General features: G+C 30.9%; 1 protein-coding gene across 1 annotated transcript; it reads right to left on the reverse strand.

Annotated features, from left to right (window-relative positions):
* Positions 1-546: 546 nt before the first annotated feature.
* On the reverse strand, positions 547-14,032 carry LOC121127851 (CD63 antigen). Its single transcript, XM_040723392.2, has 2 exons — positions 13,266-14,032; positions 547-1,312 (listed from the first exon to the last, which is right to left on the reverse strand). Exons 1-2 carry the CDS (start codon positions 13,731-13,733, stop codon positions 878-880), a joined length of 903 nt encoding a protein of 300 aa, XP_040579326.1. The 5' UTR covers positions 13,734-14,032; the 3' UTR covers positions 547-877.
* Positions 14,033-17,888: the final 3,856 nt, after the last annotated feature.

Consider the following 17,888-nt stretch of genomic DNA (forward strand, 5'->3'; position numbering starts at 1 on the left):
TGACAACATGTTCTATTTTATAAGTGTGGATGATTAGTCGATTAGATAATTAGTTATTGGCAATTTTGTAAAGGTCTACAAAATTTTGATTTTTCCGAAATAAATCCGGTTTCAATTATCCAATTTGGAAAAATTGAACCCCATCTGGTGGTACAAATTTGAATTCTTTAGCATTATTATGTGGGGAGTTATTTTGATTCAATTTTTTTTGCAAGTTTCAAATTATGAAAATTAATTTACAAAAATCGTGTTTTAAATATTAGAAATGGAAGCAATTCACGGATTTTCATATATCGCTCAAATAAAAACTGGAGAGCTAAATTGTAATAATATAAATTATCCAAATATTTTGTACAACACTTGTTTTTTTTTGCATTCTATGCTTTCAACACGCACGTTACTCACTACTCTAATACATGATAACCACTGACTGTATTTCCATGAAAACTTTGGCAGCTCGCCTCTAGATTAAAACCTCCGCTAATACTTCTATAGCCTGATTGCCCCACATGATAAAAAATGAAGTTTTTTTGGCGACACCCAATATGTATGTATGGTAAGCTATTTTCTTCATATATTTCATTTCACATATAAAGAACAAAGTTTTTTTATCAAATATAAACGTTTGTATAATTGTGAAATTTATGAATTTTATACTGTTAAGCAACACCATCCATATGTAAATATTTGAGGATTAACATATAACAAAAGTAAATGGAAAAGCTTTTTTTTAATTCAAAGAATTCCAAGGAGAACTCAGAAAAATACTAATCAAAACACTTTCGAAAATGTAATGCACAAATAATAAAAAAAAATACAATTCTATCACAGCCGAATTTGTCACCCTGGGTAATAACTTATAGTTGAAGGAACGTATTTATAGAACTGTAGCATCAGATGACTTTGTGCTTATAAAGGTTGGCTGAGGAATGGAGACGGGGTTCAAGCGTGTGCGCTCAGATCGTGGCGTGGAGGGAGAAAGATGAAGACCATCATATGAGCCATGAATACTTTTTGAACTATCTGCATATTTATGCTTTCGTTTGATAGAAGCACTTCTTGATAATGCAAGAACAGCAATGAGGATTTGAATAAGGGCAATGATGGTTCCAACTCCGGTGTAGCCGAGACAAAGGGGAACGACTTCATTGTCAAGTTTATCTGCCATCATTGTATAACAACCATGGACAAATATTTTTTCAGATGCCACTTCGTGGTTAAGAAGAATGTTTCGTCCACAACCCTTAGCCACGTGGAGACAGCATGAATCAGGAACAGAGTTTGCATATTGTAGTGGCACGTTGGTCCAAATCTGAAATATAATAAGATACATTAGGCACACATATTGAAAAAAATCACTCATGAGATATTTGTCATTCTTCAAAAGCAATTTAAAATTGACAATGAAGCAATAATGAATTTTAACCAAAATGGAAAGTTTTGCACATATCATGAAAAATGTTCAATATACTGGGCGCGTAGTTAAAATCTGGGCACTTATAAACGAGAAGAATACATGATAGCCCCTCTCATCAGCTTACAAACTTTGTGTGTTGACACCCCCTCCTAAAAAGATAACACTCCAAAAATGGCCTTACAAAGAGACAAAAGAATCGAGCTAGCTGCTCTACTTCGATAGGAACACACACCAACAGAGATCCAAAGCTTGAGATAGGCAAGCAGGAAGATTATTTATACCGTCAAGAAGTCTATTAATCACAATATTAGCACCAAGAAGAGCTTAAAAATGATGGCGCGCCGTTACACACCCCAAAGGTTACACAGAGCTTCTTGGAGACCAACTGTCTATTACCATACTCGCCAGATGTCAACTCGCTGGACTTTTCCTTCTAACTGCATGTCGAGGCCAGGGCCTGTTCTGCAAGGGCACCGAATTTTGAAGCGTACAAGGCTTCTGTTGATGAGCATTGGAGCACTATGAGTCCATTATTATTACCGGTCAGAGCTTCCAAAAGCATAGTAAAATCATTATTAAAGTCAATGGAGGCTAAATTGAAGATTCTAAATGGTACCACATGTGGTAATATCTCTAAAAACTTTAGTTAATGTAGTTCTTCTAGTTACCGAAATTAAACTGATTAAAATTCCAGATTCAAAATGTCTAGTTTTTATTTACACACCCGGTATTATAGCTATAATAACCTTCACTGATAAAATATATATCCCATGAATGACGCGAATACATTTGTCTCCAAGAATATTTATAAAATCCTTATTCCTGCTACCAATGAATGTATATCATGATCTTGACTTCTTGTTATTTGTGTGAACAATAATTACTATAACTCATTTTGAAATGAAATGTGATTTATTGCAAAGAAAGTGCATTTCAATGGAGTCATGCACTTGGCTAGAAAAACAAATCATTATGTAAAGGAATAAGGAAAGATGATAATTAATGAGTGAACCATTTCAACTCCAAAACCTAAGTCTTGGTTCCTCCCATCCTTTTTATGAAAATATATCAATGTACATACTTATAATTAATGATCAAGAACTAAAAAAGTCGAATTCCATTTAATAAATTATTTATTCAATATAGGTATTAGTCGTATTTTCTTAAACTAATATATTTTTTTTTATTACAAAAAGTATGATCATAGAACGCTTTCAAAATAACCAAGTTTAATTACAATAAAACCCTTTTTTAATTATACAATCAGGAAAGTACTCAAGTATTCGGTGTCATAGGGGAAGTAATAAACAAAAGGGTTTAAAAACTTGCTGTCTTACGCTAAAATGTATTCAAAATATGTCTATATTATTTCCATAGCGTAGATAAACATTTTCCAAAAGTCTTGGAATGTTGTTAAAATGAAAATTTAAGAGGTTTTTTTAAAACATCCGGTTCGAACTTTTGTTACGATAGTTTTATAAGTTATGTTAGCTGTTTAGGTCTGATTAAATGCTCCTTAGTGGGAAATGGAAGCAAAAAAGTTTTAGTCCGAGACAGTCACACCAACACCAAAATGATGAACATGCTCTCTGTCCAACCCTCCATACTGTCTGTTTGCATGTTGATGTGGTGTGACCGGCCCGGACTAGAATAGGAACCTTCTTTCTTTTGGGATCCATTTTCCCCTTAAGAGTATTTAATCTGACCTAACTTGTAAAACTACCGCACTAAAGTTTGAACTGGGTAATTACAAAAAAATGCCTACAAAATATTTTAAAACATCCCAAGACTTTTGTTATATCATGCTTTAAAAGGAAAAGAATAAGATATTTTCTAATAAAAAAGTACGAAATTAGACAATTTATAGGGATTTTCAGTAAATACTAGTTTGATTATATTTAAATCTTTAGAATTGGCATTAAGTAGCTATAAGTCTTATGTGTGATTCTTTAAGCCATTTGATGGAGTTAAATAAATATATATACAAGATTTTTTCTATTTTATGGAGTAAAAATATCAATTTTGAGCCCCCAAATGACATTTCCTTCAATTATGTTACAATTTATGTCGTCTATTTGGTTATCCTTTATTTTATTTTGGCAAAAGAAAACATTTCAAAATAATAAAAAATAATTATTATATGAAACCTATCTTCCTACCATATTTTATTTATTTAAAATACTTGATTGCCAAATAAGTGTAGCCATATTTTACCACTTTATAGTGCATACAACTTTTTCACCTACAGTTTTTGTGTACAAAACAAAAGGCAACCTGAGGAAAAACAATAGCACAACTGAAAGCTGTATATATAATTTAATTCTTATAACATTTATAGGTTTCACAATGAGTATAATTGCTTTAATAACTCATTTTCATGGAAATCGGAAAATAAATTCTAGGTAATCTTAACTCAAAAATTACGATCAAATCATGATTGCTTCTGAACTAGAGTCTACTCTTTTAAAAAATGAAATATCAATCATCAATTCTTTAAATGAGTTCCTTTTCTCTATAAACAAATAAAGAATCAATGCTTGATTCATCATCTTCGAACATAATCCTTATAAAGATTATTATTTGACAACTATGTACGTATTTACAGGGTGTTCCAGCGAATTGTGAATACACCTTTGGAAAGGTTTCATGGACTTACTAAATAATTTAAAGATTTTTTCCATAATATTAACTAGCAGAGCAATAAAAACAAACAATGCTTGCAAAACAAATCTATTTATTAGACAAAAGACAACTGATATCGAGGCCAAGAGTGTCAGCACTTATTTAGGAGATCTCTCACATCATCCCCTACTTCAAGGGTCTCATTACGAAGATTAAAAAGCTGAAAGACGACAACAAGAGCCTAAAGAGGAAGTCTTGAAGCCACAAGGTAAAAAATACTACAAAGTGGTATGAAGATAACTTGCGAATTTATAGGCCTAGTAAATATAGCCTCCTTCCTCACCAGACTACAACCCTCTTGCCTATGGGATTTGGAGCATCATCCAGAAGAAGACCTGTGTCACCTTACATGTGAATGTAAATGCCCTAAAGGCTGCCATGAAGAAAAAGTGGGCTGACATGTCGGAACAATACGCGAAGAAGACTTTGAAGACCTAGGATCGAAGCCATGTTGGAGGGCAAGGATGATCACTTTGAGACTTAATTGTTTATATAAATTAAAATAAATATGTAAGGTCTCGCTGTCTAAATACTTATACTTTTTGAGAATCCTGATATAGTCGAGCCTGGGAAATATCGTTCACGATTTGAAGGGACAGACTTTACATCACTTTTGCTCTACATACTTGAACCTAGATTCACATTATAAACGCATATTTAGAAAACATTAGAAATATTTTTGTAAATAGACTTATTTGGGAATGATTTTCAGATTTGCTATAAGACCAAAAGCCACGTCATGTTGAAGACATAGTTAAATAAACAAATTTTTTAACGCAATAAAATATATTATTTTTGTCATTGGATGAAGTTTATATAGATTTGTTTAGGATTGAATCGTTTTATTTAAAAATGTTTGCATGATTACCAACGTTACGAAAAAGTATTCTGTAAAAGTGTACACGGCGTTAACTCACCAACACAAAGATTCAAAGACTATTTTGTAATCAGCCTTCTATTTTTCTGCTCTTTTTCTTCTTATCAGTGGTCTAAACGTTGATTTAAATTAGTTGTTTTTAAGTTGTGAACAATTCCCTACAACTATTGTATAATAATTCTATAGGTATGAAGAATTCACCAACTACCAACGGATTTTTGGCCTTTTTCCTGCTTTTTTTTTTTTTTGTGGAATAAAAGGTTGCAAATAGATTATAAGCAACGATGTGTTTATAAAACCCTTTAAACATGTATCGTAAATCCGATTTTATAAAAAACAAATTGAAGATTCGGAGCATGGAACTTTAAGAAAACATGATTTTTGATTTGTTTTATACAAATTTTTACATTTTTTCTTCCCACGAAAATATTGATCCTAAGGCAACCTTTGTTATTCATTCATAATGAGAAAAAATAATAATAAATAGGACTTTTGCCAAAGTTTGTCAAAAGTACAATATCATCTCTTCTTTTAAAACTATACGTAAAAAATGCTTTTTTCCTTGAAAAATAAATCATTTAAAAAAAATGTTGATTGATTTCTTTTTACTTTAAGATAAAAAGGCTATTCCTGATTTTTTGACCTTTTTTTTAGGTCCCTATAAAAATAATAATATTCATTTAATGAAATCATAATTTTTGGCACTATACTCGATGACCCTTTTTTTAATAAAGGTATGCTCAGTTTTGATTAAAATATCTGCAATGCTTGACAAATTAAATGCGTCCTATGTTTGAAATAAAGGTTTTTTTAGCATACACTATTTTGTCCCCTCAGAATAGAGATATAAATAATCCACTCTTTTCTCAATCTTTTATAAAACAAAAAACTATTTAAGGTAAATTTTGGAAGTAATGCTATTGTGTAACCAATTGCATTGATCGTGCATTATATAATATGTCCAATGCATTATAAGGTAATGTTTTTTATCTCATGTTTTCATGGTAGGAAAAAAGTGTAGGTTTTTGTATAAAGGAATTTTTATTAAATCTTTCAACTTTTTTTCTTAAGAGGAAAAAAATTAAATGAAATTATTTGGTTGTTAACCAATTACGTCATTCTTACCAAAAGTATGAGATATTTCTGTATCTATGGTCAGACTCAAAGCTTTAAAGAATCAAAACGCAAGATGTCGCTTTTTATGATACAAAAAATGACGTCACTTGATCATTTCGGGTATATTGTACGTCATCCTCTTTCTTTCTATTTTAAAATTTGAGACATCGACAGCAGATATTTGAAATTCAATTATCGCTACCTTTTAATTAGAATAAAATAACTTTGCTCAGCAAAGAGAAATGGAGAGAAATCTTGAATTTTTTAAGATATTCGGGCAATTATCACTATGGAGGATCATGAAAGTAAGGGACTCGGAGTCGATCTGTGGATTGATAGATGATGATATGAGGTATCATGGAGAGAAACTTCTGTATCGTCAAATCCATTAACTCATGAATGAGAAAGTTACTATAAACAGACATAAATATAAATGGACAGTACAAACTCCAATGGCTGTTTAATCCCACGTGGAAAATTATTCGAGCAATTGTGCTCGATTGAGTCTTTCTCTTCATACTGGTTACATTTTGCAAAGTTATTTTCCTTATTATTAAAAGGTTTTATCGATTGAAATTCAACTATCTGCCGTGATGTTCGATGGGAACTATATTATAATATGCCTTAGGTTCGACTATTCTTTATCGACGCACATAATAGTAAGGATATCCTCTTTTGTGCAAAAAAATCTAAGGTTATTTGAGCACATTATGCACTGATCGATACAATGAGACACTATTTTAAGATTAGCTATAAAAAAACAGGGTTCTACTGTTTATTTAATAATACAATTCTTATATACTATTATATAATATTATATCTTGATATTATGCAACAAAATCCATTCTAGCAAAGAATGGACAAAGGATTTTTTAGAGGGAATTCAATCTTGATTTTCTTCTTCAAATTGTAGTAGATGTTGTTTAAAGCTCTACTCACCAAAATGAAGATAAAACACGAAATTAATCTCCGTATTCGCATATTGTACATATCGATTGAAATAAATGAGCAACTTACATAATACTTTTCTTATTTGAATTAAAGCTCATTCTTTTTTTGCATCAAATAAAGGGTTCCGTATATCAATTGCAAAAAAAAAAGAAAAAGAAAAGAACATTCGCTCCAAAATTAATTCATCGCTATTAAACTTTATCTTCCCAATGATCGCCTATATTTAAAGACTCGAAGGCTCACAAATATAAATGTAATATTATGCAAGTCTTAACAAAGTGATCCGTAATTTTTGATGTAGAGGTATAAAAAGAGCCTCATAACTACTATCCATATAAATACATTTGTGTTCATAACAATAGCATAGATATTAGACGATTAAAATCTTATACAATAGTCATTATTTCCAACAAAAGAAAAGAACAACAACTGATTTCAATCAATAAGTAAACTGGCAACACCGTCAAAACAAAATACATAACTAGCATGACATAAATCACTTACATAAAGATCCCTTCTCCAGGTAATCAAACATACATTAAATGGAGCATGAAATAAAATCATTGAGCATGAACTTTGATGATAAAATCAATGAAAGGCATCTTGGGTCATTTTGTCCTGAGTGAACATTTAATTTTTATACAAAGTCATGCTTTTTTTGAAGGTGCTCTTTTTGCAAAAAATTAAAGTGTACAATGTACATTTGTTTTTTCTTTGTTGCACAATTGGATTATGTATTTTATTACAATTTCCGTATAAAATGAGAAATTGAGACATCCTAAAATATAAGGGTCATTTTTTTTCATTTGCAAGTAATTTCCTCATGTTCAGAATATCATCAGTACATGTATATTTTAAAGCAATTATTAACATATATTACATTCATAATATATGTACTATACATTAGTTTTTCCGAAGACATCTTTTCTTTATAAGTTGAAAATGAGTCTCCCTGATATGCACATAAAAATAATTTATTAAAAAATCATAGTGTGGACCACAAAAGCACACATTTCAGGTTAAAATGTAAATTTTCGTATTTTTTAAAACCATATATAATAAACACCATTTAAACTCGAATTTCCAAAAAGTTCAGTTTTTTTAGTATAGTTTTATTATTAATAAAAAAAATAATTTTGAAATTCCTTAAACTTCATGTAAAAAGTATTAAAAGAACACAACAAACTTGTTCTTGATATTCTTGATAAACCAAAAAAAAACAAAAACTTAGGTATCTTATTAATTCATCTTCGAATAACAAAGTTGGTGAAAAAGTGTTCTATTATAGGTATAAAACAATTGCTTTTTGTATAAATGTATATATGCGAAATATTCACATCCAAAAATGTCTCACATACAAAATAATTGAGTTTAAATCTATTTTCAATTTTAAATGAAACCAATTTCAATGATTTTTACTTTTAAATTATGCGTATAGTAATGGTTATACAATTGTGCTAAATCTATTCCAATTTTTTGAATGAGAGTTGTTGCTTGCCAAAGTATATATTATTTAGGTTCATTAAACTCAATTGTATCTGTAATATTTTAATTCGTATCTACGGAGGTGGGCAGAAGGAGTTATACAAGTTTTGTTTTAGATGTACATCTTTATGGCGTGCTTTTTTTTTTAAGGATCGTTGGCGTTTCTAAGTAGCCGCAACAAATAGAAATAATATATATAATAAAATGTTCAGAAATAGTAGTTGCAAGTTATTATTGTCGAAAAACAATGTTCAACAAAGAAATTTATAAAATTATGGAACTTTAAAGTATATACTACATATATAATCTTCGTAACAAGTTTGATCAAAATTGATCCCTAACTTTTGCTGTAATTTTCATAACTAACAAACAAAGGCAAAAATACAACCTCCTGTCAACATCGTTGTGGATCTAAAAATGCAAAGGTCAAATAATGTCTAACCAATTATAACTAATATAATATAATCGTTTTTAATTTATAGGAATCGAATGAGATCATTCAGTTCCATGTAATTAAATTGGGAAAATTGATATTTAATACAAAAATATATGAGAATCATTCAATAAGCTCTCCATCCTAAACCATTCATTCCCAACCATGATTCTTATTTTCCATTAATATTATGTATATAAAATTATCCAAATTGGCAGTAATAATATTAATAATTTTATGATGAGTAATTATATGGCTTTCAATGCTAAATCACTTTTATCTCTCTAAAGTCCTTGTCATTTAACTTGAAGGGTATGTATAAACATTTTAGCACGCAATCAGCTATTTTACATTACAGATATGTATGTGCATAAATGAAACAAGGGAATGAAGCAACATACCTACTCTTTTCTTTAACTTGGCTAAAGATATGGATTTCTGTATGCACAATATATCATTTATACAATTCTTTAAAACAGGTTTTATTCGAATATGAATCTAAATGATAATATAAATCAATTAACCGTCAAAATGCTGCATTAGATGGAATGGAAATGCGTTGTATGGATACATAGATGTATATATTTTTTTTAAGAGTTAGAATTACCAACACATTTCACATTTTTATGTATGTATTTCTCATCCAACTTTTTGACAAATACTTTATGCTCCTATATGTAAATAATCATTATTTATAACATAATCCATAGTATATGTGCTCACATTTTTTTAAGGCATTGATCATAATCATGGCAGTTAAATTACTTACTTTCCTACGTTGGTTTGAACATTTTTTATAAAAAAGGGAGTAAAATAAGTAAGTAATAACACACCTTAATAAGATATCATCCATTAATAAATAATTAAGAGTTGCATTGCCATTAAATATAGTAACGGTTCGCGAATAATGTTTTTGTAATGACAAAATAAGTACGTCATAATGACAATGTTAAGATGTCTTTGGAATTGAAAACAGTTTAAATATCACTACCAATTCAATGATGAACAATTTACAAAATTTCAGTGCCGTGATTTTAATAACTTAATGTATCATTAGGGACGTAAAGTCTTAGATGTTTATTTTAAACGCAACGTAATTATTGCCTTCTTTTCTGGAAATGGAGTTGGGGCGTTCTATTTTTCGAACCGAGTTGACTAGGTTATTTTAGTACCTGCGAGCAATTTGTTGCCATATGGACAATTATGCTAATTGGGAGAATTTTAGGGATGTTAAAAAAACAACTGAAAATCAATAAGATAATCCTGTCAACTTGAAGAATGTTTTGGGGGAAAACAGTTTGGCTGTCATGACGTTTCATTAGATCAGCTACAAGCAGCTGTGACAAGGGAAGAGGGGGAGGATGATATGAAAATAAACAAGGACATAGGCAAGAATTACTCTGATGTCGATCTTCAATTCTATTCTGCGTCCATCAGTCGTCACTTCTATATAAGTAATTATTCATACAAAATTAAAAATACTCCAAATTAACCGTGAAAAGTGATAGGCAAACATATAACGAGTAATTAATGTGGAGAGTAGGAATATTATCCAGATTTATCCCCCTACTTGGTTAATACAGTTTCTTTTAAAAAACTCTTATATTGGCTGCAGGAATTTATATATTATTTTTTGCTTTCTAATGAGTCATAAATATAATATAAATGTATCAAGACAAGGGAAAAATCCAAATCCTTTTGAAAGTTACAACAATCATTATAATATATTAATAATAATAAAAAAAATAGATTTATCAAACGAAGAAAGACTATTTTAGATAGTATTTTCACCTGTGAGGTGCATTGTTCTTCAATTAATGCCCCTTCTAAATGTCAGGGTTACTTGTAAAATGAGAAGGAGTAATCAGAGACGTCTTAACATCAAAAAGTTTACACATATTCACTGCCTTCATAATACCGAATATATATTAGAACATGACTAATTCCTATGGAAACAAAAACATGAATCATGTTTTTGCATGATGAAATACAGAAAGGAAAATAATCCTTCTAATGGAAGTTGTGACGATTTAAACAAAAGTAAATGTGTTCTGCAGTAAGTAAAATTTGTAGGCGTACTAAAAAATATTTCAATAGATTTTTTAAATTTTTTCCCCCATTAATGTTTGTCTTCTTGGCAATCAAAAAAGACGGTCGAACTCCATTATTTCATCCACATTTTTGATAATTGCCCTTCCAGAATGTGATGTATATTTGAAATTATAATTACCGGAACGGAATCCACGAAACCAAAATACCGTTTAATTACTGCTACTGTAACCTGATCATAAACATGACTCACATTTTCAACCGCCTGGCTTGCTTTTTCGCCTTTATCGAAGAAAAACGGTAAAATATGGCGTGTTTTCTCTTTGTTAGTGTCCATCTTAGACGCGCACTTAAAAAATACAGAGTCAAACCATCAAAAAGCAAGAAGTTTTTTTGTTACGAAATCTTATCTATCTAACACCACCAATCGTTAAACCAATCCCACTTTTACAATATTGAAAAAATAATGGATATCCTTTTACTAAATTTATTATTATGAACTAATGGTGAAAACTAGTGTTGAGTTTCCGTTTGAAAATCCTTGACCACTCTGAGACCATTACAGTTTATAGTGGGCTCATTTCATTTGGAAGCTCAGTTTGTACCGGTCTCAAAGAAAAGTTAGGTACGTAACTGTCTCATTTAAAAATCTATCTAGACTGACTCTTTAAATGAATTGTTGATGAATTTATGTGTGTTTCAAAGTTGTGAGCATCCACCAACAATGACATCATATGATGTTAAATGTGTTGCATAAATCAAGAGTGCGGATAAAATCCGTCCTTATATTGACATCGAAAAAATTGGTACAGGTTTTGAAAACTAATAAATTTCAGTCCAAGGTCTGAGACCACTGTATCGAGCAAAATATTGGTCCAAACCGGTCTAGAAAAAATCAATTAAGACCGAATTGAAAAAAAAAACGGTGTCGAAACGAGTCTCAACACTCATCTAGAAAACTCACTAGAAAACCCATCGAAAGGATCATGAGTAAAACTAATTAATGCTTCAACATTCTTAATTTACTAGTACTTGCATCATCCTAAATACAACCTAATGGATCCCCTATTTCCATGTAGGCCTTTTATTCAAAATATTAATTAATTAATACTTATGCACATAATATATACTTTTAAAGTATTATTGAATTTTTTAATCTCCTGCACATTTCCTTGACACATTGTAATATGTTATGTACATGAAATATTACATAGATTATAGTTAAATATTAATTCAGTGTCTATAAAGTATATTTTTGTGACGTCTTTGATTTTATACCTATATAATATACCAACATTTTTGTGTAAGACTATGAAATACATTATTCATTTAATTATTGAAACCTTTTTAAAAAAAAGATTTTCATCTAAATAAATACAAAATGTACTATTACATACCCTATACACGGTAGCATTGTACCCCCATCGACCCCTCCTACTGTTATGAAGTAAATAAGAATTAGAAAAGATCAATTCTGGATTATACTCTGAGTATCTTTTGTTTACAAAAGTAAAAATTTGTCTAGCTGAGCTTAAACAAGCTACCAAGACAAGCATCGCTGTCGAACAAATGAATTGACGATTCTAGAAATTTTGAAGAAAATCTACAAAGCGGCACTCTTGTATCGTTGACTGAAAATGCACAAAGTAGCAGCCATTGTCGCCATTCAAAAAGTGCGATAAATCGCATATTAGCTGAAAATTTGGATAGAAGAAAGCGGGTTGTATGATAGGCACCCCCTTTGCTAACACTCAAGCAAAAACAGTGTTATGAAGAAGTTTCAGATCAACAAAGAACAATTTTTCCTTTTTTGGTAAAAAAAATATTAAAAATTCAAAATAAAAAAAAAATATATATATATACAGCTGAAAAGAGATTACGTTGAAAAATAATTTTTTTTTTTTTTCAAAATAAAATTTTATGTTTTCTTTGTTGGATCTGGTACTTCAAGAACCATCCTCTATGTATAGAAAAAATCTGAGCCCCTTTCCTTACTCTAAGTGCCGAGTTGCGGATTCTATTTATAGATATAATAAAAACAAATTATTGGTCATTTTTAGTTGTATATATACATTTTCCTAATATATTTTGATTAAGAAATTTACATAAAGTAGATGGGCGGGTTTGCGAAATAAATATTTGAATAACTTGGGATTGAGTAAAAATAAATGAGTAAATATATTCAAATATCCATCCAAATCCCATCTTAATCAAAACAAAACAAAAAAAAACAACTTATCAACTCAATAACTCACCATATATCCAACATTGTAATTGATGCCTCCACAGCAATGATACTGCCTGTGAAGCGTATCCCATCGTTCCTTTACAACTTCATCTCTTTCATAGTTTACCATGGCATCAAACATATCCGTGTTTTCTACAGTATCGTTATTAATATCAGATCTCAACTCTAGAGCAGCAAAAATAGCCACAATTTGAACCACAAAAAGTATCAATAATATAACGGCATATGATATGAGATGCATCCTTTTTTCAGCGGAAGAAGCAGCGAATCCATAGAGTGCCGTAAGGAAATTAGCGATACCCGTACAAATCATAAAATATGGAACTGCCGAATACCAACTCGTTTCAAAATCAAGTCTATCGATATTATAAAAAACGATGAGACTCGTTCCAAGATAAATAAGTGCCGTCGATATGAGGAGAAGAAAAACGTCCAAGAACCATATGAGTGCTGTATATTTACGTCCTGTAGCCATCTTGTTGACTTTTCACAACTTTTGAACACAATGACGAAGAACGGTTTTATAAATTTGAGGAGCAAGTTTGTTGGATGTGTGGAGTAATGTTTACTAGGAAATAATTAAAGTAACGTCCTACGTCGGCCACAAATGACTCACGGATAGAATGAGCGGGAATTTTTTCTATTTGCATTATCCCTTCAAAGTGCACTCCTTTGAGAATATGTAAGTATATATTTTAGCCTATCGGTGTATGTAGTATGTACGAGTATAAATGTGAAAAGGAGTGCGACTTCTTCAGGCAAAACACTTGTCAAATTACAATTGTTTATCAGGATTTTAGTCTAAGGAGAAAAGTTCCACACTTGTAAAAGTTTATTTAACATTTATAGTTCTCTGCAATTAATGAAACATGCTAGACGCCCTGGATCGCATGGAGTACAATAAATAAAATGATATTTAATAAAATAGTAATACAAATCATTGATCAATACAATGGTCATTATTCACCATTTTCTTAATACTTCAATGAATGATCTTTGTTATAAGTAGAATAAATTTACGTTTCATGGCAGTACGTGCATTAATATACAATAACATTCAATCATACCTTACAAATCTTCTTAGTAATAGCATATAACTTATTAGTACATAAATGTAGGTTATATAGTGTATTAACGACATAAAATAAGAAATAGGAAGTTTTGTGATATCCCACCCTTATTTCCCGGACGATGACTCAGATTTACTTTAAAAAAAGGCCCCCCACAACTAATAGTATATATATTATAAATAATCAAATCTTCACAAATTTTTATAATACATACATGGACTATTTCCATGAAATGTCTGCACAGGAGAGATAGAAGTAATTATATTATTTATAAGTGACTATTTTTATATTGAATTCTCTATCGATGTATAATTATAATAATGTGTGAACTATGTACATACAATAAATAGATTCACAAAATGAATAAGACACCTAAACAAAGTTTATAAAGCTGTTAATGAAAAGTAAATCCAAATGCAACTGTGATCACTTGACTCGGAAAATTTTGAATACTTTTGTAATGAATGGAAAATTAAATAAAGATGCATATATGAGAAGGAGGAAGACAAAAATCTTATTATATCATTCGATACCAAAATACATAAATACTCTCCAGAAGCAATGGGCCTTAGGATATGGGTCACTGATAGAACTATTCCTGTTTCGAATTATGAATTTCGACGAACAACTAAAGTAATGGCTACAACCTTCCAACTAAGTTTAAAACTATTAGGTTTAGAGATGATGTGGAGGGAAACAAGTTATAAATTGTGTAGAAATAGGGTTAAGAATGATGCCAGACATGATAGTAACCAAAAGAGGGAAGACACATGTCCTTGACCCAGCCATAACAGGAGAAAGTACTGATATGCTGGATGAATGTAATGCCAAAGTAAATAAATATAGAAATGAAAAGCTCAGCAAACTAAGTACGGATACTAGCACTGATTTCAAAATTCTAAACCACGTAATTGTCTATAATTGGTCAGGTGCACTTTTTGAGCAAAAAATTAGTGATAGTGATACCAAGGTACCTGAGCACAGTTCTACTATTAACATTATAAGCATGACCACTGATAAATCCTCGTCATATTAGCTATCAAGCCACAATGTGGAGTTATTGTTTGTTTGAGAATATTGCGGAAGGAAAAAGAGGAATCGTCATTAGATAGAAAAAAGGAATTATATCGTAGTATTATGGTGGTACGTATAGACATAAACATGGATATCTTTTTTCTCCAAGGGGGTGGAAAATAAAGGTGTGTTCCTCAAGACTTTTATAATTTGACAGAAATAAGCAATCCCATTTTATGACGTCACATATGTGTGGAAACACTGGCCCGTACCTGTATTTTGCTTTAAGATACAAGGAATCTAACTCAAAATATAAGATTTGCTAATTGGAACGGGGCTTGGCACTATATAAAGGGGAGTAACATTTCATTTTCATACTATATCCTTGTTGGTATAAAAAAGGAAAAAAATTGGTGAACATCTATCTACGTTTATGAATATCATACGGTAGACAAGTATTACTATTAGTTGCCTTGTAGTTGTAAGTTTGAAGAATTGCATCTAATCATTTGTGAATATTTTTCAGGTTTCTTTGGATAGGGGATATACACCAATATCTTAATACAGAGTGGCCCACGATACTTTTTCTTTTTGATATCGCTATAAAAAAAGACAAATAGATATTTTTCAATAACTTTTTTTGCTATTTGAAGGCCTCAACATTCCCTTTAATAATGGAACACCACTTTATTCATATGGCTGCCGTTGCTGGGCTTACAGTAGCCCATTCTGTCGACCCAATTTTTCAATACATTTTCGATTGTGTAAGCTTCAATAGCTGCAATGGCAATTCCAATTTCGTGTTTCAAATCGTCAATCGTCTCTGGATGGTTGGCGTAACATTTATTCTTGACGATTCTCCACAAAAAATAGTCCAACGGAGTCAAATCGCAGCTACGAGGTGGCCAGTTGACGTTGCCGTTTCGGCTTATGATGTGATTGTCGAAGACAGTGCGCAAAAGATCCACTGTAACGTTGGCTGTGTGACACGTAGCGCCATCCCATTGTAACCAAATATCGTCGATGTCTTCCTGTTCCATTTGGAGAAAACAAAAATTATCACCATTGACCGTAATGTCAGCTCCTTGCTCGTTTTTTCGCTTTCGGCAACAGCAGCCATGTTTTCGATTGAGCGCACTGGACGAACACGGGAACGCGGTTCCATTACCGAACCAGTTTCGCGCACACGCTTCACAAATTTATCCACAAACTGCCTGGAAGGCATTTTATTTCGACCGACGTAATTTTCTTGTAGTTTCGTTTGAAGACTCTCCATTTTGGAAGTAAGTCCTCAGTATTTCCCAATATTTTTTCGAGCGTAAACTTAACCATTTCGTAAGCTGGAGACCTTTTACAAAATATTAGGCGCAATGAGAATGTTACTACAGCCGTCAGACGTAAAAAGAGTGGTAGTTCAAAATGAAACCGCTAGATGGATCCCTGTTATTAGGTATATTTTATAATAAAAAAACAATCATTGTATGGAAGAAATCGATTATATATTAAAAATAAGTGGATATGATTAATTTGTTATATATGTTGATAAAGAGTTTATCTTGCTAACAGAACTGAGGATGATGCATTGAATAAGTATCCGTTTCATATAAACTATGGAGCTCCCCCCTCTGCCGATAATTGACCATTGTATCTCAAATTATACATTTAATATTATAATAATAATCAATAAGAAAACTCCGGCCTCTTCTCTTAGGTGGGAAGTTCAAAAAAGGAAAAATCAAAGATTAAAATAATTTCTTCTTTCCCCACAGCAATTTTAGAGTGTGAGTTAGACGTGCTTCATCAATCTCTCTCTTAATTACATCCACTGACTTACATGATAACTGGATGCAGAACCTATTGAATAAAAAGGAGAAAAAGAGCGATTCGTCTTTCAGCTGTTGACTACTACATAAATACTCCTACTTGGTTTTTTATTATATACATAGATATACCATAAAATATTAACTGACGATTGACTCTCCGTTTCTTTGCCTATAGAGTATCCAGTTATTCTATAGGTCAGTGATTATATCTCTGCCTACGTCAATAGTAAGAAAAATGTCGTTAAATGAAAAGTGAGATCTTGCAATAAAGTGTTAAAACCATTATATCTCCTCAGGCTAATAGTTTCGCTTCCCTACTTGGTCTATAGCTTTAGTGCATACTAGTCAGTAGTCACTTATGGGTCATATGTATTATATAACCATATGCTATGGAGGTATTAGAGCCTATGTCAATAGGTTCAAATTGTGAGGGTTCTTTTTTTTTTTTAAATGTAGGTGAATATATTATTTTCATCTAAGATTATAATGAAAGTTGATATTTCTGCTTTAGATTGTTAAAATAAAAATCGAATGTTTATAGCTATATTTATAATTTAAAAAAAAGTTATTTTCTTTTTATAGGCAATTTTAGAATAAAAATAAGTGTTAATTAAATATTTTTTATACCACTTTTGTTAAACCTTCATTTATCAAGGGTATTATCCTTAGTGTAGGTATGAAAAAGAAGTATACCTTGAGTCTAACATTTTGTAACTGTGCTTT

This window comes from Lepeophtheirus salmonis, chromosome 13, assembly GCF_016086655.4.
Source record: "Lepeophtheirus salmonis chromosome 13, UVic_Lsal_1.4, whole genome shotgun sequence".
NCBI lineage: Eukaryota > Metazoa > Arthropoda > Copepoda > Siphonostomatoida > Caligidae > Lepeophtheirus > Lepeophtheirus salmonis.